The sequence below is a fragment of the Antedon bifida genome, chromosome 7, assembly GCF_963402885.1.
Source record: "Antedon bifida chromosome 7, ecAntBifi1.1, whole genome shotgun sequence".
Classification (NCBI taxonomy): Eukaryota; Metazoa; Echinodermata; class Crinoidea; order Comatulida; family Antedonidae; genus Antedon; species Antedon bifida.
In genome coordinates this window covers 25731204-25752657 of record NC_136232.1, presented here as the reverse complement: position 1 = coordinate 25752657, position 21454 = coordinate 25731204, and the positions used below count along the sequence as shown (strand labels likewise).

At 31.8% G+C, this 21454-nt stretch overlaps 1 protein-coding gene and 1 pseudogene across 2 annotated transcripts in view; one reads left to right on the top strand and one right to left on the bottom strand.

The window, feature by feature from the left end:
* LOC144847434 (prickle planar cell polarity protein 3-B-like) overlaps positions 1–21454 on the top strand; it is a 40252-nt gene that overhangs the window by 12037 nt on the left and 6761 nt on the right. For both annotated transcript variants that reach the window (XR_013613743.1, XM_078703798.1), the window contains exons 2-5: positions 2721–2806; positions 9870–10050; positions 10421–10657; positions 11546–11761. Coding sequence is in view for 1 of the 2 variants with exons in the window: in XM_078703798.1 (XP_078559924.1) it covers positions 2721–2806; positions 9870–10050; positions 10421–10657; positions 11546–11761 (720 nt within the window). In the remaining variant the exon portion in view is untranslated. The remainder of the gene's footprint in view (positions 1–2720; positions 2807–9869; positions 10051–10420; positions 10658–11545; positions 11762–21454) is intronic.
* Positions 1231–1348, bottom strand: LOC144849278 (5S ribosomal RNA; annotated as a pseudogene).

Sequence of the window (21454 nt, the reverse complement as noted above, 5' to 3'; positions counted from 1 at the left end):
ACATGATAGGGATGTCACATATGAATAGAGGTATCCCATCATAGGGGTGTCACATGATAGGGGTGTCACATATGAATAGAGGTGTCCCATATAGCAGTGTCCCATTGTTTGTCTTAATAGAGGGATTCTACTGTATAGTATAGAGAATATTATTTAATGTATTTCAGCACCACTAGGCCTACCAGTTGTCAGTTGCTCCAAGAACAAGTGTTTAACTAATGTCATTCATAACATGTTTACTTGGTGTATTTGATCTTCTAGGTCATTTAATTTATGAATATTAATTTGATTGGATTGCAGTAATACTAATAATGGTATTAGTAATTCAAGTATAGAATGTAATATGATTATTATATTGTGATATCGATTCACACATTTTGATTTTAAACAGCATGCTTCTGTAGAAAATACAACAACAAAATGGGGAGAAATTGATATAAAAATGTCTACCAAAATATAAATCACGTTAAAATTGTATAGGTTTTAATCCTCATCAAAATGACCTTTATACTGAATTTTGCACTGTTTTTACTGATTGACGTAACTTAATTTATTTTTGTATACAGAAGGTAGTACTGTACTGCAAATACTGTTAATATTCATAGCATGAATCGTCCAATGGGATTACACAACAGATGTAACATAGATTAAACGAGCCAGCAATATCAAACCACATAAAACTCCCCAATGAAAAATAAAATTGAGTTTCTGTATAGTGATATTAAGTGGCATGGTGATTACAATTATGAATAGGAGAAAACATGTTGTACAATATTACCATAAGGAAGATGGGAGAAACTTGAATTGCTGTAAAACTTTGAAGTTGAGCCATTGTTTATTGTGAGAGGAGGGGTGTGGTAGAAAAATGAATAAAAAACAAATTAAAACTGTTTTAATACGATATCCATTTACTACCTGATTATCTGTCTATTATTATAGGCAAATCTGTGATACAGCATCTCATGTGTTTCACATTTTATTTTATTTTTATTTTATTTAATCGAAACCAACAGCGATAATTACCGCCACTAACAGGTTTGATACAAACAAAGCCAGGACTGTTTAAAGCACCTTGATTGGTCCTAACATTGATCAAGGGCTTCTCTCGTCCAGTGCCCACCTTGACCAGAGAAAAGGCATAAGCCAATATGTCTGAGGCAGATACTAGATGCAGAGGCTGCCATAAGAGTCAGCAGTGCTGATTTCAAACGCCTAACAGGACCCCAGCTCCATATACAGCACCCGATATTCCCAGATGGTCTCCCATCCAAGCTCTAACCAGGCCCAACATTGCTTAACTTCGGTGATCTGACGAGAACCGGTGTTTCAACGTGGTAAAGCCGTGGTAAAGACCTGTATCATAGACCCTAACTATGAACCTTCCATGATACAGGCATCACATGTGATGCACATGAGATGTTGTATTATGGAATTCCCCTATGGTACTGGACAATATAGCACTGGGAATTGGGTGAACAGCATATGCAGTGGTTTTATGTCAAATGTGTGACTTCTGTTTTCTTTTCTTTTCATATGTTTTTATAGAATAATACAAAATCTGCGATCTAAGAACATCTGATAAATAAGAATTACACAATAGTAGATTACCTTTGGTATAAATAAAGCATTACAGGATTACACATGTTATAGTGTACTCCGCCCCTCTAGTCTGGAATGAATGTATAATTAATGTTTGAAACAATCACTGCAAATGGTTTTTAATTGTTAGATAGATTGGCACGAGTCCTAGTTTTATTTATATTATATAGTTTAGGGAATACTCTTCAATTTTACTCAATGAAAGCATTTAAATGATGTCATAACAAATATATTTGTTCATAGTTTACAATGGAACATTGATCAAATGTCCATAAATAAGTTTTAAATCTCAAATTAAATTTCATCCAGTATCATCAAATTTAGATGGGAAGACATTCTGAAATAAGAACATTATACCTTTACTAGTATATAATAGCAGAGTAAAGCAAAGGGTGAAAGGTATCATAGGTATGCCTATGTAATGTTAAGTACAAGCAATTAAAGTCAAAAAGCCTAATTAAAATACCAATTACCTATTTACACTACCACTATCAGAACCGTTTTATCTGTATTGTGACGTCACCATTAAAGTATTGGGGAGCAATAAATGGTTATTTTTAAATTGTTATGCCAAAAATATTATATTTTATGGAATCCATGACAACAATGTTATTATATAATATAAATTATAGGCACAGAAGAAATTCTTAATCGCTATAGTGATATATTGAAAAATAATTAATTTTATAATCAATTAATGGTAAAGATGATTATTATATAGTATAAATACACTGGAAAGTTCAAACCGCAACAGCCTCAGTAAGACCACGAAACGTAGAAAAAATGTTGTAACACAGATTCATTTGTACCTTTTCTGAAAAAAAAACACCATTTTCAATCCCTCCCATTATATCTTCACTCCCTCCCATTATATCTTAACTCCCTCCCATTATATCTTAACTCCCTTCCATTATATCTTCACTCCTTCCCATTATATCTTCACTCTCCCCCATTATATTTTCACTCCTTCCCATTATATTTTCACTCTTTCCCATTATATCTTCACTCCCTCCCATTATTTACAATCCATCATATAATCATTATATACAAATTTGTCGAGTATGAATAAAGGTAAGCGTTATTACAACATTGTAATAAACTATTATTTGTTTTTCCTTTAGCGTTTCAGCTACGAAGAAATCGATAAGGGCCAATCATGTTTAAGGTGTGGCGATCGTTGTCAAGGATTTAGTTTACACAAATGGAGGTGAGAAAAATGTTTATTTTATGAATTTATTTACTGAGAAATAAGTTGATTAAAAGACGCAGAGTGTGTTGTATTGATTAGTCTGACAATGATGAAGTTGTTGAACATGTGAAGTAGATGATAATGGTAACATTGGCAAGAGTTTTCAATTAGATGCTAGCCACTTAATTCTTTATTACAAGCTGATCAATCACCAACAAACGAAGATGAGTTAAGCTCTGTCCACACTATCAAACTTTATGCGACAAAAAAATGTGATGTGCCCATATATGGACATGATGATGTCATATCACTACCATATTATAGCATATCACTACCATATTATAGCATATCACTACCATATTTGGGCACATCACACTTTTTTTTGGTTAAACTAGTTAGTGTAAACAGAGCTTTACATAGTCTTGGCTACAATGTTGTGGTATGTTACTGCAGTAATATGTTACTGCAGTAAGTTAGCCACTATCATGTCGAAATGTGAAGTGAATGATAATGGTAACATTGGCAAGGTTTCAATTAGCTGCAAGCCCGTTAATTTTTTATTGTCAGCTGATCAATCATGAATGGATGCAGATGATTACCTTTGAACACAACCAGTTGTGTAGTTGTAATGAGCAAAAGGTGCCATAGCCATAATATGAACCCTGATGCAGTTTCAGGTGTGTAGTCACAGACTACATAAGAATGGACTTTGAGAACTGTAATGAAACTGGTGATTAGTTTGAACGCAATCTACAGCTCTGTTTGATGTGTGTGATGTGCCCAAATATGGTAGTGATATGCCCAAATATGGTAGTGATATGACATCATCATCATGTCCATATATGGGCACATTACATTCTTTTGTCACATAAAGTTTGATAGTGTAGACAGAGCTTTAAAGAGTTCTTTCTTCTATCTACTTTTCTCAACCCTTCCATTCTACTTCACACTTCCTTCAACAACACATCTCTTGATGCATCATAAACATCTCTTCATTCTGCAAGTTAATTTTCACTAATTTTCATCTCACGGTGTATTGCTTTGTGAAAGGATTATATGAGAAAGTTAATGTTCAGTGCAAATGGTAAATCATAGAGGTAAGAGCGCTTGGCAGCTACTCAAGTTTATCATTTGCCAACACCTGTTAGCTGATGATGGAACAACTGTTGATAATAATGCACTATACTATGGCATACATGCCAACACTCCCGTTTTGGCCGGGAGACTCCCGTATTTTAAACTCATCTCCCAGCCCAATATTGTGCTCCCGGTTTTCCACATTTTCTCCCGGATTACAAAGATAGCTGATGTCGTTTTCTACATTAAAATATAACAAAACGTCTTACACACAAGCAAATTTAAGATATTTAAGCCACTGTGCGACCGTCTGAGGTCATACTTTTCTGAAACGGACAGAGGATTTTTACATAGCCACCACGCGATACCACTTGTGACGTCACACACTGCATTCCTTACGTCTCGATAATTAGATAGAGGGCGTTGTTACCACCTCTCATTTTTTTAACTTCAGATGTTGGCATGTATGCTAAGGACCAATATCATTAGTTTAGTTTTTCTCTTTTGCAACTGTAGTGTTATTTCTCATTCTTTTGTAGGTCTACATTCATTTCAACATCTTTTTTAAACAAATCAGTGTATATTTAAAGAATTAGTAATTATTTAAAAATTATCTAGGGTAGTTTTTATGTTTCTTTCACACGATGATATTTAAATGCTCATTTATTTGATAAATATTGCTTGGGACTTTCAAAAAAAGTTTGGAGTTTTAGAACAAAACTTTGCAATCTTTGAATAAATGTTTAGGCTCTTAGAAAAAAAAAGTCTCAAAATAGAATCAGCAATTTCCAAAGTAAAAGTTTGGTAACACAACTAATTTCACTGTAAACATACTAACAATAACCTAAAGTATTAGTATTGCAGCAAGATTCTCTGTATCAGTGCAAATTCTGTAATACAGTGTCACGTATGTGATGCCTATATTATGTTAAAATTAGGCTACATGTGTCACATGTGAAAGACAATGTTATTTTGTATCACATGTGATACCTATATTATGTTAAAATTAGGCTACAGGTGTCACATGTGAAAGACAATGTTATTCTGTATCACAGAATATTCCTATGATACTGTACAAATATATGAGAATTGAGTGGTATTGCTTGATATTAAACTTTATATATTGCCAACTTGATATGGTAGCCATATGGTTTGATTATCTCTTTATGATAATATCTTGTAAACTGTTAATGAGGTGTTTGAAATGTACTATAAACATCTTTTTATCATTCTAATACAAAATTATAATTAAAATAATATTATCATTAACACGTTCCATAATTATACGTATGCCTTTTTTTTCAAGGCATTAGACTAGAAAATGAGAAAATAAATACTTATATTATCATAATATCAGAATGCTTTTTTTTAAAACTTTAAAAAGATATAATTCATACTAGAATATAATGTAGTGGAGTTGTAGCTTGGTGGTTAACATGCTTGCCTTCCAATCTCAAGGTCCGAGGTTCAATCCTGACCTAGTACCAGGGTTGTAACTCGCAACTCTTTCAACTCCACTCCTTAAGCCTCAAATGAGACTTAGTTTATAAGCACAATACATTATTGAATAGTTTATCCATCCTGTAATTGGCGAGTTACTCGCTGTTGGATGCATATGAAAAAAAAGATGACGTATATGACTTCAGTTATTTGTTTCATATTTATTATTTATGTCTGGTGAATTCCCATTGAAATTACAGTTAATACTTAGATGTTGAAAGCCCATTGAACCACAGTACATAAAACCTAAAAATGAGATTTAAGAGTCTTAGATTCAGATTTGTGGTGGAACCACTATAGTTATATTCAGTAAATATTCTTTTTAAATACATGTTCTTGGTAAATTCAACCAACATTATTTTCTCTGTGGTAATAATTTGACTTTGATTCAACTATTAACATTTGCTACAAAGAAAGATGATTTGTTTATGCGTTCACACAACTTGTGTACAGACCTATTTTAAAGTAATTTCTGCAGTAACTGCAGTAGAATAATTTTCCCATGATTCCTTGGTGGTTGAATATGAAGAATGTTTAGAAATTTTCTTCTAATATTTTCTTTTTATTTATGAAAAGGCATTGTGAAATTTAAAATGCATATATTTATATTAGTTAACTAATGTATGGCTTTCGTCAGTAGGTTGAGAATTGAAATTAATGAATACAAATTTTTTTAATGAAAAACAAGCAAGAATAATGTATTAAATACTAATAATTATCATATTTTATTACACCTTCAACATTTTTTATGATTAATCCAAATTTTTGAAAGCCTGTTTTAGAAATTACCATTTGATCCTTTTAATCTAGATAAGTACTATAGTACGTCTAAAAATACAGCTTATTAACATTTAACAGAGACCGCATACGGCAATGGACAGTCCCCACCGTTGCTTGTTGTTACGTTAAACGTAGCGCCAGGTACATAGCAAGGTCACGCTAAGTATGATTCATACCGTACGTATACTGTGAATGCGGCCTACTTTTATCCTCCGAGTGCGAATATAATTTATCTCATGCTTTGTCTATCACACTTCATTATAATAAGTGGGTGGTAGTAATGGTTGCGGTATCGTTTTTTAAACTAAATTTTGCATAATGTATATATTTTAGAAATATTAGATGTGATATTAATGTATATAGTAACATTCATATGTTATGGATATCACATATTTTGTCCCATCATTTTCACTGTCATCCATTAGCGATTTTGTAATATTTTAAATTAAAATTTGCATGTGATAATATAACAGTAATGAAAGAACATAATACTGTAATGTAATATTAATGCGTAATAACATTTTCAAATGCTGCGTTACATGCTATACATAATTTAATGTTTCTTTGTCTTTATGTGGGTGTTATTATTGTTTAAACTGAACATTTTTTTAATACAATTTCACACAGAATGGCTAAACTAACAATAGATTATGTAATTATACATGAATTTAATGCATAATTATAATAACATTATTAAATGTTACTTTGATATCATGTTACGGACATTAAAATGAAACAACACGCATCTAGTATCGATCATATGCACATCATTAATGCAGGTAATACTCGGACAGCCAGGCCATCTCATAGGAGAATATTTCTCTTGTTAAAAGAATGACTGTATTGTTATAAGAAATTATTTTTTGTTAAAAGGAGTAAATGTCAACAAAAAACCCCAAATTTAATTGTACTTTTTATGTTCACCTTGGTTTTAATAATTGCTTTTTGTGAATAGGGTTGTTGTGCTGTGTAATAATAATGTGAAATTGTTGAGCTAGCCTATGATCTAATGCTTCTAACATTTCAATGGCTTTCGTCTGCCATCCATTGATTTATTTCTCCTATGGGGATCTAAGTTAGCAGGTAATAGCAGCTTAACAGTGTAAAACATAGTTTTTATTATTAACATAAAATTTGAATAGTTCTAGGGGTTTCGATGATTGATGACCGCCGTTGATGCGGAATTTTGTTATTTTCGTCTAAAAATAGTATTTGAGATTGTCAACGTCTTTTGAGGCTTGTATTGTGAATACTGAATATGAAACATTAAATGCATTGTATTCTAGTCGTTCCGGTTTCCTCCTAAATTGCTCTTTCTTGTTTCCTCCACTTTCATTTTAATAATCATCAACAAAATATAAAACCATACCAGTTTTTCTAGTGTTATATCGGCACAGGTGTGTCTATACGAGTGATAATTTGATCACTTTATAAAAAATATGATCCTAAAAACAGATATTCTTATTAAATTATTTGTTATTAATTCCAATATATTATATTAAAGATTGCAGGTTATGTAATCATGTCACTTAATAATTAAATTTTCAGTCCTCCCTCTCCCATCCCTCCTCTCTCCAACTATCCTCTTTCCCACCCCTTCCTCTCCCTCACCCCTCCTCTTCCCTACACCTCCTTTATCCCACCCCTCTCAAATCTATTGTTCTATTATTCCTGTCCCTGATTCAGAATCTGAAAATGGAATATTGTTGAGAAATAGAACATGACATCATTTATGTCCAATTTAATCTTAAATGTCGGACATTGCACTTAGTTCTATATTCAGAAGGAAGTGCATATATGTTTTATGTTTACTAATCCTGATAAATAAATAATTATTATAGAATAGAAAATAAAACTGTAAGAAAATTTGATGTGTTTACTTATGAACGATTTTATTCCAATTAAAGAAACAAAAACATGCTACTTAAGAAATAAATTTCAATGTTTACCAACTTTAAAGAAATGATAATATTGATAAAATTAATCAGGATTGACTGTTCCGGGATAGATTCATCCGTTCCCCATAATTTCAACCTGATATTATTTATTAATTTAGCCTTAACAAATAATTAAATATTAATGAAATTTTTACTGAATTTTAATAATAGCTTTTTTTTAAACAGTAATTATTTCCTGTATAAACTATTCATGAATTTTATCACCATATTTAAGTAACTTTTTTGTAGGACATTGACATTTAAATGTCTTGAAAAGTAAAATAATAAATTTAAATAAAATACCAATATTTCATTCAATTTATGTGGGAGGTTTTTTTTAAATATTTAAAGAATAAACCTGTTTTATTGAATGTAAAATTCGTTTGTCTGAGGATTTTCCTGGAAGTGGTTTTAAGAGTTATTTGTGGTATACTAGTTTGGAGGAGTCAGGTTGTACATGTGATTCAGTTACCACATTGTGTATTGTTGTTCTAAAGGTTAACAGAGCACTTGTATTATACTTGTACATGTATGTTTCTTTTGTGGATGTAGCATACATCCGTTGAACTCTCTTTAATTTCGTTTAATGTTCATAATGTCAAAGTTGGAACATTTGGGGGAAAAGAATACTTCCACCTGTTCTTATGAATCTCTGGTGTTTTGTTTCTTATGACTGTTTTATCTTTTTATGATTTATTATCTTTATTAGAACATAATGCTACTTATCCTAACATTATGTTTTTTCACATTCTGTAAAGCTCTGTCTACACTATCAAACTAGTTTGACAAAAAAAGTGTGATGTGCCCAAATATGGTAGCGATATTCCCAAATATGGTAGTGCTACATGACATAATCATGTCCATATATGGACACATCACATTTTTTTGTCACATAAAGTTTGATAGAATGATATCTTTTTAGAATGATAACTGTTGTTAAAATTGAAAATAAGCTTCTTTTTAAAACTCGTTTTTAAAAGTTTCTTCTTGGTGTGTACTGTATATGATACGGTTACTGGTCCTGTGACTGGGTGTGGTCGTAGAGTCACAATTGAATATTTCGGCAGATCACTGTACAATAGTAAATAGTAAAAGTAAATAGTTATGATAAAGCATTATTAAATTTATAATAATGCAAAATAAAAATTATCTATAGTATTTTGATCATTAAGCCCACCTTGGTGATAAGCCCACTCTAGTGATAAGCCCACCTTGGTGATAAGCCCACTTTCATGATAGGCCCACCTTGGTGATAAACCCTCTGATAAATTAGTGTAATATTGAATCATATTTTTAGTATACTGTAAACTCACTCCCACGTTTATCCCATTTTTTTTGCTATCACTTTGTTTCAAACTTAGAATTTGTTATTTGTGATAATTAACAAAACTTGTATGCTGCCATCTATAGGTCTATATTGTCTAGTAAGTTGTTGCGTGGGTGTATAGTACCTGTACAGTAATATTAGCAATTCTCTGCTTTCATTATTCATAAAGCTCTGTCTACACTATCACACTAGTTTGACAAAAAAAGTGTGATGTTCCCAAATATTATAGTGATATGCTTAAATATCGTAGTGATATGACATCATCATGTCCATATATGGGCACATCACATTTTTTTGTGACATAAAGTTTAGAAAAAGCTTTAGAAATTATAATTTTTTTAATAACTAAAAAAATCCAAATAGTTTTTCTTTCATAAGGCAGTATAAATAAATAAATAAATAAAAGAAAAATAAATGATAAGATTAATGATATAATATTGTGCTTTTTATTTTGTTGTAGGAATGCTTGTACAAATTGTGGTTGTATGCGGGAAGACCACGATTTAATACACGATAACCTAGTAACAGTTTGTGAAAGGTTAGGCCTAGAACTCAAAGATCACAATGAAACAGAACGAACAAAAGAGGGAGCTATATCACTTGGATATTCATGGACACCAGTCGGTCTTTCAGCTTCAAAGGTTTCATTATTTTATTATTATAATATCATATGATAATAATAATTGTTCATTCTTATATTGCACATATAAGCAAGCTCTCAATGCGCTATAGATCATAATAATAATAATAATAATAATAATAATTTGTTCTTGATTTAAATGCATTATCCCTTGTGCTTTACATAAAGATAAAAATTAATCAAACTGTAAAAAAAGTCATCAATAAAACTTGCTTGAACAATAAAGGCTAAGTTCACTCAAATTTCTTTCCCTGGAACTCTACTAGTCATGGTTATTTTAAAATATTTCATTTCTATGTTAAGTGTTTATAGATATATTTCAAGGATCATGAATAGTTTATTGCAATATCTTTTTTTTTCTCTTATTTCAGGTAGAAGAATTTATGAACTCGCTACCTAGTCCTATTATACCAAAGTTACACTCAGCCGGAGAAAAATACCGAGATCGTCAACTCATTTTACAGATACCAAAGCAGGACTTAGCGCCCGAATACTGTCGTCATTTGAACGATTCTGTTGCCAGAGAGAATTTTTATCAGTTTCTGGATATCAGAGATGAGACAGCGTTTGGATTAGGACAAGTTGAGGATTATCTTACAGATGACAAGGTTTGTAGGGATTAAAGAATTAACAGTATTTGATATTGTCATTTTAATACCAAATATGGTATAGTACAGTGGACATTTCTTTTTCCATAAAAGTTTAGTTTTCTCCAAATTTAGAAATCAATTTTGGACAATTACTAAAGGTTTTAGAGTTGGTTTTAAATGGTAGACGACTTAACGGTGGGTTGAGCTTATACCAAAATGTAGACGTATATGCTGGGCTGGGCTTAAACCAAAAGGTAGAAGTATATGCTGGGCTGGGCTTAAACCAAAAGGTAGACGTATATGCTGGGCTGGGCTTAAACCAAAAGGTAGACGTATATGCTGGGCTGGGCTTAAATCAAAAGGTAGACGAATATGCTGGGCTGGGCTTAAACCAAAAGGTAGACGAATATGCTGGGCTGGGCTTAAACCAAAAGGTAGACGAATATACTGGGCTGGGCTTAAACCAAAAGGTAGACGAATATGCTGGGCTTATACCAACAGTTAGACGAATATGCTGGGCTGGGCTTATACCAACAGTTAGACGAATATGCTGGGCTGGGCTTATACCAACAGTTAGACAAATATGCTGGGCTGGGCTTATACCAAACGGTAGACGAATATGCTGGGCTGGGCTTATACCAAAAGGTGGATTTTTTATTTATTTATTTATTTAATTTTGGATTTATATAGCGCTTTTCCAAGTGACCAAAGCGCTGTACAATAGAAAATACTATATACTCAACAAAACTTACAAAAAACAAAAAATAGAAAATGGAATGAAAATACAAAAATATATATATATAAAAACTATGAGGGCCTATACAAAAAGTTACCGTAATTTCATTAACATGATGTATACAGAGAGGCTTCTAAGTTGCTATTAATAAACTTGCATGGTTTTTGCAGCCTTGTTCTAGATGTGGTAAAGATGTGGAAGCAGGTGAGATTGGATTGTACGTTGATGGCAAGCAGGAGGAGGAGTGTTGGCATCCGGCTTGCTTCACCTGTACAACCTGCGAAGAGATTCTAGTTGATCTTGCTCACTTTGTTAAAGATTCACAAATATACTGTGAACGCCATTATGCTGAGCTAATAATGCCACGATGTGCTGGCTGTGATGAGGTAAATATTATTATTTATTCTTTATACTGGGTAGCCTATTCAGTCAAAGAGGGCCCAGTGGATATATATATGATGAGTTGTGTGACAGTGGCTGTGTGTACACCGGGGTAACCCCCTACTCGTCTTGAAAGATGTACTAGGTACTTTAAAGTATGAGTGTGTACATGTGTACACTGGACCTATGGTTTATAGTCCTTATCCGAGAAAACTACAGTAAACTTCTCAATACCTGACACCATCGGGCTGACCTAATATGTCTGGTTTTCTAGAAAGTCTGGTATCTGAGTGTGTTTTTAATGATGAAAATGAATTTGGGAGCATTTGGACCTTTAAAGTCTGTTTTTTTTTGGAGAGTTTCATGTTTTTAGAGAGTCCGGTATTGGGAGAGTTGACTGAATAACAAAGTTTTCTTTGTGTTATGTTCTTTAAATGTGGGTCATATATTTGAGGTCAATGACCCAAAACAAACACTCCTTTATTGTCTGTGATGGCAACGATTTCAGGTAAACCACATCCGTTTCAACCTATGAGTGTGGGTGTATTGGCACCCCAAGGGCTAGCAGGAATCATTACACTACCAGATGATCTACACAGTGGTCTCAGTTTATACATGGAGTTAAGCCTAAAATCGAAATACCAAATGTGCATTTTTTATCCATATAAATGATATTAATGTTATTCCATCTTTTTTATTTGAATCGAATCAATTGTCGTTGGATTACAATTGACATTGGATTACTATTAATAGTATATAATTCAAGATCTCGTTTCTAATACGTTCTGTCTTCCATTTATGGTAGCGAAAAACATGATTGAATTTATACTGTATACAGAGATCCCAGTGTGGAGGCACTGCTGTGGGCCTGTACCGACATCCAAATCACAGAAATGGGATTTAAAATTATTAAATGATGGACATGATGATGTCATATCACTACCACATTTAGGCATATCACTACTATATTTGGGCACATCACACATTTTTTGTCAAACTAGTTTGACAGTGTGGACAGAGCTTTAGACAAACTTGGTTTAAACAACATCTCAAAACATTCTAGTCACCACCTGAAATTTGTTAATTCCGTTTATACATGTCATATTCTGTCATTGAAGTAAAAGCTATACTGCCCTCAACTTTCAATACATCCCAAATATGGAATTTATTTAAAAGACAGCTCCATTTTTTGTGGGGAATTAATTGTCTACACGCGACTAAATCCATAAATAATATGATAAATTACGCTATTACTGGTAATGCTCTTCGGATGCTCCTCATAGAAATGATTTACTTGTCTGATATGAAGAAGTTGGGTAATACATTAATGTAAGTTGGCGCAAGTGGTTGCTTCCAGTTTCATATTACTATTAAGTGATGCTTACTTGTGGTGGTGCTGGTATATTGTCATTTATGCTGTATCCATTGACAACCCTAGGCAGCTTCTAGACGGATTACATTTTTAGCATCAGGACTTGTTATTAATATCACAGGTATGTTAGTATAGTATTTTGTTTTTGGTATTAGAAACATAGGTTTCAACAAAATTTATAAGAATCAGTTAGGTGGTCTTAGAATTATTTCCATCCATTGTGTTTTGTTTGAAAAAAATAATGCTCAAATTCTGCTTATTTTAATTTAAAGATGGGTTTGGTCGAAACTTAAATTTATATGGGTTCAATAGAAGGATAATGTAGCCTGAAGCTCTGCACTACACTACACTATGAAATTTTATGTGACAAAAAATGTGATGTGGCCATATATGGACATGGTGATGTCATATCACTACCTAATTTGAACATATCACTACCATTTGGGTACATCACACTTTTTTTGTCAAACTAAATGTAGATAGAGCTTAATAAATGGAAGAAGTTTATTGTATGCAAGCCAAAAAGTATATACCATCAGATAGAAGCCAGATAAAATTATTAAATATTAAATTACTGGATACTGTAAAGTCATATACAGTTTATTAATATTAACATATGTAGGCCTAATATCTAGGAGTATATATAAATACATAGAGATATACAAATATGTTTGACAGTTTGCTGCGTGTAAATCATTGTTATAATATCAGGCCAGTTAGTTTGCTCTGCCTCCTCATCAATTGATTACATCATTTTGACATTGCCCCAGTTTGAGAGAATCAGGAAAATAGATATAAGAAACATACAATAATGTTAAAAAACTAGATGTGATGATGATGATGATGATTGTGGTGGTGGTGAGAGTGTCCTGTTATAGCAGCATTGCCTCTAACAGCCTCTAATCTTGGCAGATTCTTAACAAAGTTTTGCTTATTTCACCCAAAAAATACCTTTTTTAACAAAATTTCATAAATATCCAACAGTGAGAAACCGCCAATTACATCTATCATGCTTAAAAAGTTTTCCATTTGAGACTTGGAGTGAAAAAAAAGTTGCAAGTTATAACCCCGACACTTTTTCAGGATCGAACCCTCGACCTTGGGATTGGAAGGCAAGCATGTTACCGACCAAGTTACAGAGGGGAAAATTAGAAATTAAATTAGTCTAATATTCTAGTGATTTTTCTGAAATTTAGAGGGGGAACCGCCTATAAGCCGGTTACAACTCTCATAATAAATAATCAGATTTTTTAAATTAGCGTGCACTCTGGCAAAAATAAAGAAAGGGATAGATTTTCATCGATAATGGATCTAATTTGATATAACTTCTGGCAATGTTGATGTGGGTGACAGCAAGTACAGTTGTATATTCTGTTGTGTGATATGTCAACTTGATAGCCTTTCGGATCATTAAATCTAAAAACAGAACACACAACAATAAATTATACAACTGTCATAAGTGTAAATAACAGAAATATGACACTGTAGAAACAGTAATTGCAAGTTTATCCAAAATTCAAATTAACTTAAAATGATTTGTGTTTTAAGTTGTTGGCTGTTGTGAGTTTACTCAAAATAGACAAGGCTGCAAGCTATTTAAAGCACTTGTAAATATGATCTCCAATCGAACACACTCCCTAATTAAATTAAATGAAAGTATAGGCGAAAAGGCCCAAATGTAATATATAACTATACAGTACATTTAAACACATGTTTATGAAGTTTATTGAACAGCCCTTAACAGACAATTAAATTTTTGATCCACCTCCGATTTTGTATCCAAATATTAATTGATAAAACTGGTATACCAGTATTTCAATTTCAATTAAAATAATTTTCAACAGTTTTGAAGAAATTTAAACTTTAACCACATCAAACTATGGCGCGCCAAGCTATCATTTATTCAAGTAATAGAGATATCTTTGTTTTTAATAGAGATATCTTAGTTTTAAATAAAGATATCTTAGTTTTTAAATAGAGATATCTCTATTAATAGAGATATCTTAGTTTAAAACTAAGATACCTTTATTTCCGAATAAATGACAGCTTGGCGCGCCATATCAAACACTAAAAAATGAAGGATTCAGGTAATTGTTACATATTCTAACCTTTGCAAGCAATGAAAGGTGTCCTATATTAGACACAAATGCTGCATAAACTTGAAATTGAACACGGCCAGTGAATGCATTGTATGTATTGCCATAAAAGAAGCTAGCAAGGTAGCCTAGGAATTAGTGAGATTCCATAGACTTTACACATCAATGAAACAAGCATCTTGTCTCAATGATATTTGGATAGACTGCTTAGAAATCACAAATCTGTAGGCCTACTAAATGAACTTGAAATGTCAATGATATGTATGACCCCTTAGAGGACGACTTGCATTGATAATTTACTATCTGCATGCTGCTCAAATGTTAGCTTTATTAAAAATAAAAATATGATTTCTTAGTCCATGCTCAAGTATAAACCACCCTATTAGTCTAAATTCAGACATGAGACTTTTAATATTCTAATTAATTGTTAAAGTGTGATCAGGACATCATTCTACGCTCCCACCCCTAATTAAACACAAGACTTCATTTCATGTTTCATTTTTTTTTTCATTGGTAAAGCCATTCTTAATACAATTTAAATATAATACTAATTTTTGTCAAATTTCTTAACTATGTTCCCTGGACAATACTTAGTCATATATGGAATTATTTAGATGTTACTGAAAATGAATATGATGTGCCATAAACAAAAATCTACAACCTTGTTAAATAATTAAACATTTGGTAACATTAACAATATATTAACTTTTAATTATGTATTCAATTTATCAATTAACCCAGCATATGGTTGTATAATTATAAAATAAATGAAAAATATTTAATCGTTAAACCATGATTTGTTTATTTTTAGTAATACTTAAGCCTATTGCAGGTTTTCTAATTTATTAATAATTTAAAAGTTCAGATTATCCCAGTAGGCTAGTGATCTTATCAGTGTCTCGTGAAGAGTTGGAAATGACAATTTGATCACTATTAATATGATATGATCATCCTTGGCATTTTTGCAGCATAGTTTGTGGTACAGCAGACGTTTGAAAATGTTATGATGAAGGTACAATAGCATTTTGTTGAAGCCTCATTTAATTGACAAATTTATAAGCAGTAGGTAAGGTATGCTAGGCCTGTACTAACATCATCGTTAGAAAAAACTAACATCATCATTAGTTATCAATTGTCTACCAATGGGTACAACTTTTAACAGATAGGACATTAGTTCAGCACTTCATTGCACTGCCCCCGAGCCCCCCCCCCCCCCTCCCAGTTCAAAATCCTGGAATTACCACTGGTATGTTTTAATGTATAGACAGCTGCCATGATATCAGTTATAAACTACATAATGTAGTTTATGTGTGGGGGCTGTGAACATGTCACTTAATAGTTCAACTCAGTGTAAACTTGGTTGCCAGGTTACTCGTTGGTTTTTAACCTTTTAGAAGCAGACATTAAAGCATGGGTATGTTTTATGCTATAACTCGTTTTCAATATTAAAATCGTTCTATTTGAATAAATTAAGTACTCTCTTTACACAGGAGTGTACTAACCAAAATTCACCTCCCCAATATATATTCAAGAAAGAACAAAATTTAGGTACATTGAAACACCCACTTTACATGATACATAAAAAATGAACCACTTGCGTGGGTTTGTCCCACTTTTATTATGAAACTCTGTTATCAATACGTGTACATTTATATTTTTTTTAACATATTTTCTTTCTCTCATTTTGTATGTTACAATGTTAAAAGTAGTAGTAATAAATTACCATTTGCTTTAAGCAATATGTTTAACATAATATGTTGTATATACATAAAATGAATATTCATTCATTATTTTACATTCTTTAAAAATGAATTAAAAAATATAAGTAACAACAAAAATGGCAATAAAAAGACGATAAAAAATGATTAAAAACGTATCCTATTATGTTTGTGTGGACCAATAGAGTAGATACATTTATCCTCTAGTTGAAAGAGGCTAATATTCTTTATTTTTGCTACCTAAATAGTTGTACTATTACAGAATCCACTTTAGTATTATTTTGGAGGCACCTTTGCCCATAGGTTTAACCATAAATCTCTGAGCAAAGTATATTTTGTGATCATTTATTCAGTGAATTATAATAATGATCAAAATATTTCATTTCATTTAAATTATTTGAATAACTTCATTAGTAAAGGACCAGGTTAACATTATTCTACTGCAGTTACTGAAGTAACTACATTTTATTTTCCTTAGTTTTTTTATACAATTATTTATAAACCATTATTTGAATGAAAGCAAACAAACAAATCAATTACTAATTTACAGGTATTTTTCTATGAGTTTACAATTACATCAAACAATTTGTTTTTGTGTTAATCTGTGATCCGTCAGTTAACTTGTTAACCCATGCAACTAAAATGTACAATCGCATATTTTATGCCCGTTGCCATTTAACAATGACATCATACTCATGTTTAACTTTTGCCTATTCACGTACATGGAGTAGCAGCCTATACTAGGCACATTGAATTCAGCCTAACTGTGTGTAGAATAGAGAAGGGGTTTATTTATTTATTTAAAACCTGAACACTAAATGGCAAAAGACAAAAATGCCATTGTTTCAAAGTTTGACATGATTTTAATTTCAGTTTCTGTATATTGTATATTGTTATGATTAGGATTTTGGAATGTATTTATTTCACCATATTTCAAGAGAGTGACCTGGTCAGTTTTGGAGTATTTAACCATTAATAATTTATAGTCGGTTGCAGATATATTTTTTCAAAATAGAATATAAATAAATGTCACTTTGATGGCAATGCTCCAAAAATGAATACTGATGAATGCATGTTCCAATTAATAGGCCTATTAATTAGTGGCTCCTACCAATTAGATTAATCTTGAACCAGTACCTGGTATACATTTTAAAATTACATTACATAAACAGCCTGAAGCTATTTGTCATTTTCTGACATAGTAAATATTCTCGATTAAGAACGTTGTTGCGTATAGAGCAGCCTTGAATTGAGTGTCTTTTCCTGTTCTGGTATAAACTACCTGTACTATTACCTATTGTTGATCAAATGTATTTTGAAGTGGAATTAATTGAAGCTTTTGTAATTCTTATTTTCCTGTCCAAAGTCATTGCCAAATATTACCGTTTTTTCCCATGCATTTCAGATGTTCTTGTCACTGTTGTATCATGGGTGAACACAGTGCTTTAAAGGTTACTCTATACAGTAAAGTCTCAACTGAAATTAGCATCTGTAAACCAATATGTGTTTGTGCACACATATTCTTATAAACATAAATTTTATCCATTATCAACAATATAAAACATATCTGATACACCAGCAATTAAGAAATCTTACGATTTTTCAGATTTCTTCTATATAGCCAACATAACAGAAATATCTTTGAACCTGTACAGCCAAACCCTAGTTTTTTAAACAGGCAAATCCCACACTAAAAACCACTCTAGATACTAATCTATGCACTTCAGCCCAATCAGTTGTTTTCTCTACAACAATTAGAAATTTAATGGTCCATATAAATTGTGATATACTTCCTGACAGGGTTTGCGTTCTTCCTTTATTTTTGTAAATATTATTATATGGAGGCTGAGATCAAAGAAGTCAATAGTACTGTATTATATAGGCTGAGATCAAAGATGAGATATAGGTAGGTCGGTCATTAAACGACATGTCTAGGCGAATTCATTGTAGTGTTTGATTCTCTGCTGAACAATGTGGTATTTGGTGGTTGTGATGATGATTTCAATTTTAATCTGATTTGAAATCATGCTATAAACTTTCATAGTGACTTTTGACTTGTAAAAATCGATAGGGCATTGTAGATGAAGGTTAAATTGTTTGGTTGGGCAAGCCTTGTTTTCAATGGAGAAGAGGCAACTAAAATACATTTACAAGTATTGCTTCAAAATTTGGTTAATTTTCATTATTCAGAAAAAAAAAGAAGAAAGAATGTTATTGTCCGAGTTTGAACATCAAAATATTATCTGAGAATGGAAAGAATGTAGTAGATAACTTATCTATGTTGAATGTTGATGAAGAAGTTATTATATAAACATTAATAGTCAAATATTAATTTATATCTCCAGATTAGTGGATTAAAATGCCATTATATTGCCTTATTATTGGAGTATGTTTCCATAAGTATTTGATCCTAAAAATGACCAGGTTAATAATGTGCAGCACATTGAGAGCTTGCTTATATGCGCTATATAAGAATGAACTTAATATTATTATTATTATTGGTTCTTCTGGCATTTAGTATGAGGGATTTTAAATTTGCAAATTCTTTAATGTATTTATCTATGTTTATATATTTTTATATGTCAAATTCCAATATTGTAGTTTTGTATATATAATATGCAAAGTTCAGCAGATGCTGTATACAACAGACATATATAGACAATCTGTTATTTACATTTAAAGTAATTAGTATAATACTATACATATATTAGTATATGTTTATGCCAGTGATTGTCAACACATCAATATTTGACACTGGAGTCCGATGTTCTTTGAGATGAAAGCTTTTCAATCCTCTTTATCCACTTTGGCGACAAAGTTTTGGGATAATATTAAATAATAATCATATAACTATATCATATTTATGAAATTTAGAGAAAACATATTAGTTAAGAAAAAAAATCTTCATTATTATAGGAAGTCTGTTTTTGTTTTTTGGAGTTCCTAATTTTGTAATATTATTTATATTTTTATATTTTTTTGTTTTGAGTAGCCTATTCACTACAAACTATGCCTTTATTTAGGCTCCTCCACTTTATATACATTATTAGTAAAGTGAAATAAAATGAAATGAAATGAAAAAGTTACTGTATATTCCTAATATGTATTTTATTAGTAAAGCTCTGTCTACACTATCAAACTAGTTTGACAAAATAAGTGTGATGCCTAAATATGGTAGGGATATGATTAAATATAGTAGTGATATGACATCATCATGTCCATATATGGGCACATCACATTTTTTTGTCACATAAAGTTTGATAATGTAGACAGAGCTTTAGTTCCAACTTCGAATTTATCAAATTTAACATATCCTTCTTATGAAAGATAAGGGATCATGTCAAAAGGATTCTACTGAAGTTACTGCAGTATTACTATATTACTGTAATAATGTTTCACATAGACTTTTATGAGGCAGTCACTGCAATAGAAAGTGTCTGTACCAAAAAAAAGATTTTAATTAATAAATTACATAAACTGCTTAAAGAGTAAAGAGAATGTAATTACTGCAGTAGAATCATTTTGACATGGTCCATAAGTCATGCATCTTTACACGTTTCATTGTTTCTTTTGGTTGTGAACTTTACCTAAAATTGTAAAAATGACCCAAGTGTGGTCATAATTATTTATTTAAGCAGGATACAACACTTATCTTGTTTCAAACACTGTTGAAATATTCACTATTAAATTTGTCAATATTTGCTTGACCGCTTCTTGTCTGTGAATGACCTTTTTGAGTTTACATATTTATGTAATTGAAGTGAGCAATTGTCCATTTGAGGGTGTATTAACCTTTCCTTTATCATACATTACTGGATACCATTGGCATGGCCCTTTTGTAAACTTGCAGTAAAGTCTGTCTAGACTCACTATCAAACTTTATGTGACAAAAAAAAGGTGATGTGCCCATGTATGGACATCATGATGATGTCATATTACTACCATATTTGGCTATATCACTACCATATTTGGGCACATCACCTTTTTTGTCAAACTAGTTTGATAGTGTAGACAGAGCTTTAGTAGTATAATGCAGGTTTGTGACTGAAATGGGAGATTTACTGTCAACTAAGCTTATTCTACAGACAGATTGAACTACAGTAACCACCCTTGGTCTGTCTACTACAATTAGCAAAACTTTATTACGGTAATAACAACAATACATCATTTAAAGTGCATACATTTCGCCAGGCTAGTGATCTGGAGGTCGTGGGTTCGAATCCCACCAAGGCCTTGCCTTTTGAAAATTATAGGTGTGCTACAAATTGCACTCCTCAATACATTTAGGGGTGCTGTAGGTGTGCTGTTTGTATTTTGGTGTGTAGAAGTTTAATTTAAGTGTGTTGTAAATCACACTCCTCAAGGGCAGTTTAGGAGTGTGTTAGGTGAGTGATCACTCGCCTTAAAAGAAAGGCCTCCCACCCGAGAATTACTTGCACATTTTTTCGCAAGTATTCTCAATGTACTTAGTAATATTATAGTATAAAGTACAAATTCAACAGAGTAGGGCAA